A 9,018-nucleotide genomic window follows, 5' to 3' on the forward strand; every position below is an offset into this window, starting at 1 on the left:
TGAATATCCCATCAATACTTAACAACATTCACGTCAAATAGCATTCCGTATATAATAATAGAAGCCTTTTGTATTTAAAAAAGATGAAGAAGAAGGAAACAGTGTAAGGGATATTTCAAATGGAAATGAAATGATTATAAAAATGACCGACCCCGTGCCCCGTGGTATCTTTTTATCATCAGAGAGGAGGACTTTAGTACGGCGGTAGCATTTAATGATGGGTACTACTCTCGTTTAAAATGAGACACCTGTATTTAATAAATCTGTTGCTAGCAACTTTACTTTTCTCTCTCTTCTTCGCTGACGTTTTACTGTGTGTCCTTAGGTATTTAATTTTTATAGGATAGATGTATGGAAAATAGGGTAAGGCGGTAGTATATTAGAAAGAGTAAACACCCTTTTTAATCCCTGACAATATCTACGAAGTCCTTTTCAGTCTCTGACAATAAAAAAAGATCAAATTGGTCCCTGGAAGTACAAGAAAAGGGCCACTCTACATATTTGGGAGTTGACACAAAGACTAACATGACCTTTTTTTTGTAATTTCAGGGACCAATTTGATCCTTTTTTATTGTCAGGGACTAAAAAAGACTTCGTAGATTTTGACCGAGACTAAAAAGGATGTTTACTATGTTAGAAATTTCCCAGAGAGGAGATAACCCTATCCTATCCCTATCCCCCACTCTTATCTCGTTCCAAATTCCAATGAAGGGGCAAGTCGGCATCATAGGTGCAGGGATCAGTGGACTCCTTGCGTGCAAGTACATCAGAGAAAAAGGGTTCCATCCGATCGTTTTTGAGGCAAAGAGCAGCATTGGAGGAGTATGGACCAAAACCTTAGACACCACCAAACTCCAAACTCCCAAATCAGTATATCAGTTCTCAGATTTTCCATGGCCTTCTTCTGTAACACAAGAATTTCCCGATCACGATGAGATCCTAAATTATATTACAGCTTATGCCCACCACTTTGACCTCCTTAACCATATCAACTTCAATTCCCAAGTCCTATCTATTGAGTATCATGGCCCTCCTCTTCAAGAGATGCAAGCTTGGCATCTTTGGGGTGGAACAGGTCAACCTTTCACCTCCAAAGGAAAATGGACACTTTCAGTGAAGAATACCCAAAACGATTCAACTGAGGTTGTATTGTATTGTATTGTATTGCATATCTCCTTCTTCTTCGTCATGCGCCCATCCCATGCATACTGATTAGTTATATATTGCCATTTCTGTGCTCCTCCGTGTGCAGGTATATACAGTAGACTTTGTGATTCTCTGCATAGGTCGGTTCAGTGAGGTTCCCAACATTCCAGAATTTCCACCGAACAATGGACCAGAAATCTTCGGAGGCAAGGTGATACACTCCATGGACTATGCATCCATGGATTGTCAAACTGCGACCGAGTTCGTCAAAGGGAAGCAAGTCACCGTCGTTGGATTACAGAAATCTGCTCTTGATATCGCAATGGAATGCTCAGCAGTTAACGGTAAACAAATATTTCACTTAGCCTAGTATAGCAGTTGAGTTAAGGTAGACATTAGAGTATTATTGACCATATGAATGTGGTGATTGGTGATTGGTATGCAGGGGTAGAGTATCCGTGCAGAGTCCTATACAGGACAGAACACTGGAACGTTCCAGACTACCTTCCGTGGGGCATACCTCTGGGTTATTTGTATCTTAATCGTTTCTCTGAACTCATGGTTCATAAGCCCCATGAAGGCTTCCTCCTCAGTCTCATTGCCACTCTTCTTTCACCTTTGGTAACCGTTTATTAATTTGTATCTTAACCGTTTATGTTGTTGTAACCTAGAATAATTTTTTTTGAATTGTGATGTGATCCTAAACAGAGATGGGCATTCTCAAAATTCGTCGAGAGTCATATAACAAGGAAGCTGGGATTGACGAGGTTTGGAATGGTACCGAGTCATAGCTTTCACCAAGAGATTAATTCTTGTTTGATCTCATCGGTGCCTGAGAAATTCTATGACAAAGTGGAAGAGGGAAGTATCACATTGAAGAAAGCTACGGGATTTTGGTTCTGCAAAGAGGGCGTGGTGGTTGATGGAGAAGCCTCGTCTCTGTCAGAGACAGATTTGGTGATATTAGCAACTGGGTTCAGAGGGGACAAGAAGCTCAAAGACATATTTGTGTCTTCCACTTTTCAAGACCTTATAGCAGGCTCTCCGAATTCAACCATTCCACTATATAGGTGAGGAAATGCCATTTTGCAAGTTAAAGTTATAAAAAGTTATGACATATATGATACATTTTGTTTGGTTGTCAATCAGGGAATGCATACATCCCCAAATTCCACAATTAGCGGTGATTGGGTTCTCGGAAAGTATTTCAAATCTGTATACATCAGAGATGAGGTGCCGTTGGGTTGCGGAGCTTCTGGATGGGACATTCCAAGTGCCAAACATTGAGGAGATGAAGAAAGATGTTGAGAATTGGGAGGAATATATGAAGAAATACTCTGGGCGTTACTACAAGAGGTCATGCATTGGTGCATTGCATATTTGGTACAACGATCAACTTTGCAAGGACATGGGCTGGAACCCCAGAAGAAAAAAGGGACTCCTTGCTGAACTATTTCAACCTTACGGCCCTTTGGATTATTCTTCTTAATCCACGTCACATCATCATTTAATATATCTTAATTTCAAACATAACCAATAAAACTCCCCCCCGCAATGTCTGATTGTTTCTACTTTCTTAAATGCATGTTTTACCTTCGCTTTAATGCTTGTATTATAAAATGTTATTCGATTGTCCAAAAAAAAAAAAAAAGTGTTATTCGTTCTACTCTTTTACATTTTCACATTAATTTAATTCCTTAATAATATCAATTATCAATAATTTAATTTCTTTTTTTATACGTATTCATATGAAATATCATCGAATATGTCTCTGTACATTAAGGGTGCGCATGACAACCTTCCCGGAATCATTTTTTTTTTTAATTTCGGTTCCCGGGAACAGAAATGGATAGGAAACTCGTTTGGTAAAATCGGTTTATTTTTTTGTTTTCGGGATGAACCGGTTTAATTTTTATGCTGGGGAACAAAAAAAGAATCAAAAAATTTTTGCTTTTTTGTTCATGGGCTCAAAATAAGAAACACTTATCTCTCTCAATCACTCTCCACCTCTACCATCATCACCACCACTACCATCATCCCGACACGACTATCGCCACCAACGTCGCCGCCGTCATCGTACCACTAGTGCCGCCGTCACCACCCCTCACCACCATGATGTCACTGCCACTATTACCACCACCTCCACCCATCACTATCACCATGCCGCCACCACCACCACAACTACCATCGCCGCCACCACCACCACCACTATCATCGCCATTAACCACCACCACCATCATCGCAACCATTGTCGTCACCGCCACCATCGCCATCACACGCCAGTGCCACCACCCCATCACCATCATTACCACCGCCACGATGCCACCACTACCATCATCACCACTGTCACCAACCACCACTACCATTGCCGCAACCACTACCGTCTTCACCACCATCGCCGCTACCGCCGCCACCAACCACCACCACCACCACCACCATCGTCACAACCATTACCGTCATCACCACCACCATTGCCACCATTACACCAACGCCACCACTACCATCACCAAGCCATCGCCACCATCACCACCACCATTGTCACCTACCACCACCGCCGCAGCCATTGCCACCACCACCACCACTATGATGCCTTCACAACCACCACCATCATGTCACTGCTATCATTGTTGCCGCCACCAACCACCATACCCACCACCATTGTCGCTGCCACTGCTGTCACCTCCACCACCACCATCCCTACCACCACCATCGCCGCTGCCACCATTATCACCACCATCGCCGCAGCCACTATCGTCACAACTGTCGCCGCCACTACCGTACTGCCGCCGCCGCCACCACCACAACCACACCATATGGAAAGGAAAATGTTGATTCGAAAAAAAATTTATATTTAATAAGAATTATTTTTATTATATTATTTGTTGTGTTATCAAACACAATTGTCATTCTCGGAATAAAAATGGAACATGTTATCAAACACATTTTTTTTTTTTCAGAAACTGTTCCAAGGCACAGAAATAGAAAAAAATTGTTTCTTTTTAGAAACAGTGCTCGGGAATAGAATGATTGTCATGCACACCCTAAATTAAAATAAAATTTCTTCCACGTACTAAACGGATGAGAAAAAAAAATTGATTAGTTAAAATGGTAGGCGTATATTTAGAGAAAAAAAAATAAAGAAGGTTTAATCTCATGATTATGAGTCATGTCTCGTGTCAATGTCTTGCTCTCTGGCTTCAAGTAATGTAGGTACTAATACTATGTTTGTCAAGTGAAAAAATAAGCTCTTCTATTTTTTTATTTGCTTTATATAGGTTAAGAATATGTTCAAAGACACTGTCTTAAGTTATTGTAAACGTGTTTTTCAGGAAATCCTAAGATTTTGATGTAAAAATATTATTAAACGACTCAAATAGCATAGAAGCATTTGCGTTCGTTTATAAATTATTAAAAAAATGTTTATAATTTTCAAATAGACTTAGTTTTTAATATTATTTATAATAAATAAATAAGTAAATAAATAAGTAAGGGTATAAGATACATACATGTTATAAAATTTTAGTTATAGATAACGAATAATTAAATAAATAAGTCAGTATATTAATATAAATAATAATTTTTTGGCAAAAATATAAATAGTCCTATTTAATGAGTTAAAGTTGGGTTATTTATTTTGATAAATATGCAAAAAGTACAAAAGCGTGAAAGAGAGAGAGAGAAAAGAATAGAAGGGTAGAAGACCAAGAGAAAGGGGATGGTGCAGTAGTGATGCGACGTGGCGGAATTAGGATCAGATGTAGGAATAGAGAAGGATGAATGAATATGAATATTGTTATCATCCTCTCCTTCTTCCTACTTGCAACGCAATCCATCTATCTTTCTCTCTCTCTCTCTCCTCACCATCTCAAAAATGAAAATGGCGCTGCTGAGGCTACCAACACCAACAGCAACAGGTGCCAGTGGCAATTCGAGTGCGAGTGCCACCCAACTATCATGGCGCTGCAGTGTAGCGCCCACCAGACTCGTGTTTCCCCTTTCCCTTGACGCGGGTGGGTTTAATTGCTCAAATCCTATCCTATCCTATCCAATCGCTTCTTAATTTCAGTTTGATTTGATTTGATTTGTGTGTTTGTTTGTTTGTGAGGAAAAGGAAGAGGAAGAGGAAGAGGAAAAGTTGGAGTGAGGGTGAAATGCGTGAATGTTGGGCCAGGGACACCTGTTAGGCCAACGAATATACTGGTGGTTGGTGCCACTGGAACCCTGGGAAGGCAGATTGTGAGGCGGGCACTCGACGAAGGCTACGACGTTAGGTGCCTCGTCAGGCCTCGCCCTGCTCCTGCTGACTTCCTTCGCGATTGGGGGGCAACCGTTGTCAATGTAATCTCAATCTCAATCTCAATCTCTTATCTTCTCTTCTCTTATCTTCTCTTCTCTTGTACAATATTCTATTCTACAATTATTATTAAGTTGAATGTAATGTAATGTAATGTAATTTGGCAGGCTGACCTTAGTAAACCAGAGACCATTCCTGCTACTTTGGTTGGCATTCATACTGTTATTGACTGTGCCACCGGCCGTCCCGAGGAGCCCATCAAAACCGTAACTCCACTCCTAATTACTAATTCCCATTCTTCTTTTTTCCTTCCCTAATTACTCATTTCTATTTCAAATAAATTAAATATAGGTAGATTGGGAAGGAAAAGTTGCTCTCATACAATGTGCTAAAGCAATGGGAATTCAGAAATACGTCTTCTATTCCATCCACAACTGTGACAAACATCCCGAGGTCCCACTCATGGAGATCAAGTATTGCACCGAGAAGTTCCTCCGTGATTCTGGCCTCAATCACTTCGTCATCCGCTTATGTGGTTTCATGCAAGTAATCCTCTTCTTCTTCTTCTTCTTCTTCTTCCCATTTCAATTTCAATTTCCATTTCCATTTCCATTTCCATTTTGTTCTTCTCCCATCTTCGAACTCCCATTAATTATTGCAGGGTCTCATTGGCCAGTATGCGGTTCCCATCCTCGAAGAGAAATCTGTTTGGGGAACTGATGCCCCAACCAGAATTGCATACATGGATACACAGGTTAACTTAATACACACAACACAACACAACACAAGCTCCTTCCCTTTTCTTTCCCTCTAATCATTTCTATCCTCTATCTACTTTTAGGATATAGCTCGCTTGACATTTATAGCCTTGCGAAATGAAAAAATAAATGGCCAACTTCTAACATTTGCTGGTCCTCGTGCATGGACAACCCAAGAGGTAAAGTACCTCTGCTATCTGCCTTCCTTGCTTGCTCGATGCTAATTTACCTGCCTCACTTCTCTCGCACATCTTTTGTGATTTCAGGTCATAACTTTGTGCGAGAGGCTTGCGGGCCAAGATGCTAATGTAACTACAGTTCCGGTCTCCATTTTAAGACTCACTCGTCAGTTGACGCGGTTTTTTGAGTGGACAAATGATGTTGCTGACAGATTGGCGTTTTCCGAGGTATTTGTTTTATCAGTATAGCTACCTATTTTTATGGAACTCCATCTTCTGCACATGCTTTAATAAATACACAGAATAACACTTGCTACCTATCTTTTCTCTATTTATCATACCCATGGAGCATTCACTATATTGACTGTTGCTTATTTTTAACAGAATTTCATATAATAATTATGAAATAAGCATTCATCAAATGCCTTGATAACTCACCTTGAGTGCCATGCCCATCGACCATTTCCTATGTGTTAGTTGCCTTGTTCTGATGACTAGAATTTTCCATAACCTTCTTGTTCTGTTCCGAGATCTTGGTCGTTGAATCTGCTTTGTGGACTGCGTCTTGAAAAGCTATTCCTCTCGGGCTAGTCAAAATCGTGATCTTCATTGTGAGATTCCACGATCTTATTTCGTGGACAATCCCACAGTGCTAATGTCATATGTTCAAAATTTAATCGTTTTTGCAAAATAAGCTCAGAAAAAATAAAAATAAAAATAAAACATGGGCATGTATTTTGCTTCGTATAGAATTGGCATAGCCATCATGTTGGGTGCATGACCATATTTTATATTTTAGCTGACAATTAATTTGCAGCATTTAGTATGTATATAGCATTTCTATTTGCTTTTAAGTGGCACTAAAATATGCCTAATAACTGGCTAATTGCTTTAATGGGAAAATATGCAGGTCCTTACCAGCGATACTGTTTTCTCTGTTCCGATGGCAGAGACTTATACTCTTCTTGGCGTGGATTCAAAAGATATAATTACCTTAGAGAAGTATTTGCAGGACTATTTCACTAACATATTGAAGAAATTGAAGGGTCTTAAAGCTCAGTCAAAGCAAACGGATATTTACTTCTGAAAGATAATTTGCAATTGAAAACGCGGTGATGACGTAGGTATTGAAATTTCTTTAAAACGCTCCCTCAATGTATATTGTTTTTGAATTTTTTGTAGGCTAACGATTTTGTTTTTGACAAGAAAGGTGTAATGTATATCACCCCTAAAATACATTTTACATTATAAAACAATTGTTATATAAGTATGCAAGTCTTATAACTATACCAATTTCTAAAGAACATTGTTTTCTTATCATTAGAAGTAGTTCTTTAAGGATTTAAATATTTTCTTATTTTTTAATAATGGGATATCATCATTGAAAAGAGAAATAAACAATTTAAAAATAAATATAACTGTTGGATCACCATAATCGATATAACGGTGAAATTGGTTGGTAGTAATCTTAATTGGTTGTTACAATATCTTTTCCTTAATGTTTCTTACGTTGTTTATTTTCTACACACATAAAAGTGTACGAAGTTCATGTGGGTCCATACGAAGAAAAGAGAGAGAAAAAGAAAATATGAGTCTCACATCCTTTTTATGTGTATATAAGAGATAAATTTATTTGAGAAATAATAAACCCTTATTTTAATTATAATTATAACCATTGTTTTTCTCTCTCTAACATAACCATATTTTTTTTTTGGTGTGGCAACATAACCATATTTTATTATTCAAGAATAGAAGACGATTCATCTGGTTGAGCTGAATATTCACAAATACTTGTAATAATTGTGTTTAGATTAGTTTATTTTATATGTTTAAAATATTAAGTTCATATTTATAATATTAATAATTTCACTACTAAAATATACACATATATTTTCATTCAATCTTTTATTATTTTTTATCTGGGTTTATCGATTGTCAATCCAACTAGTTTATTCTTATATATATTAGTGGTGGAGTGAAGGATAGGATAGGAGGGGTGATCGCCCTTTAAATTTATATAAATTTTAAGGATGAACATTATTTCTAATTTGTTTGGCTATATATCTAATGCTCGCTCATTTTAAAAGTTTTAGAAATATTACGTCGTAAGCATCACTTTTATTATTTTTGTCAACTTCAAATGAAAAATTTATATTATACTATCGCCTCTTTTCAAAAATAAAAATAAAAATTCAGGCTCCACTATTTTAAATATATGAGGCATGATTATTTTATGTCGGTGTACGAATAAAAAATCTTATAGTACATCTTGATCATTGATTTGCATGTATTTAATGACTCAAATATCTAATAAATAAGAATAGTGGAATATAATAAGATCAACAAACAAGTTTTGAAGTGTAACTTATACTGATGTAAAATATTTTTGAGCTTTTATATATATATATATATATATATATATATATATATATATATATATATATATATGGGCTATGTTATTCTACCTATTATTTTTTTTGCCTACCACTCTCCAATACTATTATCAGAATCTTAACTAACATTTGTCTTGTTCTCTCTTCTGATCTAATGGTATTAGAGAGTGATAGATAAAAAAAATGATAGGCAGAATAATCTATCCCTATATATATATATATATATATATATAGGGATTTATTTCTCT

The 9,018-nt window shown here is 37.3% G+C and overlaps 2 protein-coding genes across 2 annotated transcripts; both read left to right on the forward strand.

Annotated features, from left to right (window-relative positions):
* Positions 1-696: 696 nt before the first annotated feature.
* On the forward strand, positions 697-2,795 carry LOC133300227 (probable flavin-containing monooxygenase 1). Its single transcript, XM_061499749.1, has 5 exons — positions 697-1,143; positions 1,253-1,490; positions 1,592-1,767; positions 1,855-2,216; positions 2,296-2,795. Exons 1-5 carry the CDS (start codon positions 706-708, stop codon positions 2,633-2,635), a joined length of 1,554 nt encoding a protein of 517 aa, XP_061355733.1. The 5' UTR covers positions 697-705; the 3' UTR covers positions 2,636-2,795.
* Positions 2,796-4,894: 2,099 nt separating this feature from the next.
* On the forward strand, positions 4,895-7,647 carry LOC133300224 (protein HIGH CHLOROPHYLL FLUORESCENCE PHENOTYPE 244, chloroplastic). The gene is made up of 8 exons (XM_061499743.1): positions 4,895-5,156; positions 5,258-5,484; positions 5,608-5,706; positions 5,792-5,986; positions 6,102-6,194; positions 6,282-6,377; positions 6,465-6,605; positions 7,288-7,647. The coding sequence occupies exons 1-8, from the start codon at positions 5,018-5,020 to the stop codon at positions 7,462-7,464; spliced, it is 1,167 nt and encodes a 388-aa protein (XP_061355727.1). The 5' UTR covers positions 4,895-5,017; the 3' UTR covers positions 7,465-7,647.
* Positions 7,648-9,018: the final 1,371 nt, after the last annotated feature.

Source organism: Gastrolobium bilobum, unplaced genomic scaffold (assembly GCF_033153095.1).
Source record: "Gastrolobium bilobum isolate Gb01-03AN ecotype WA unplaced genomic scaffold, APGP_CSIRO_Gbil_v1 utg6330, whole genome shotgun sequence".
Classification (NCBI taxonomy): domain Eukaryota; kingdom Viridiplantae; phylum Streptophyta; class Magnoliopsida; order Fabales; family Fabaceae; genus Gastrolobium; species Gastrolobium bilobum.

Excerpts from the sequence above, each read along its gene's own strand:
- LOC133300224 (XM_061499743.1), top strand. The coding sequence starts at position 5,018 with ATGAAAATGGCGCTGCTGAGGCTACCAACACCAACAGCAACAGGTGCC. Across the intron at positions 5,987-6,101 it reads GCTTATGTGGTTTCATGCAA|GGTCTCATTGGCCAGTATGC; the intron begins GTAATCCTCTTC and ends TAATTATTGCAG. Across the intron at positions 6,606-7,287 it reads ACAGATTGGCGTTTTCCGAG|GTCCTTACCAGCGATACTGT; the intron begins GTATTTGTTTTA and ends GAAAATATGCAG.
- LOC133300227 (XM_061499749.1), top strand. The coding sequence starts at position 706 with ATGAAGGGGCAAGTCGGCATCATAGGTGCAGGGATCAGTGGACTCCTT. Across the intron at positions 1,144-1,252 it reads CCCAAAACGATTCAACTGAG|GTATATACAGTAGACTTTGT; the intron begins GTTGTATTGTAT and ends CTCCGTGTGCAG. Across the intron at positions 1,768-1,854 it reads CCACTCTTCTTTCACCTTTG|AGATGGGCATTCTCAAAATT; the intron begins GTAACCGTTTAT and ends GATCCTAAACAG.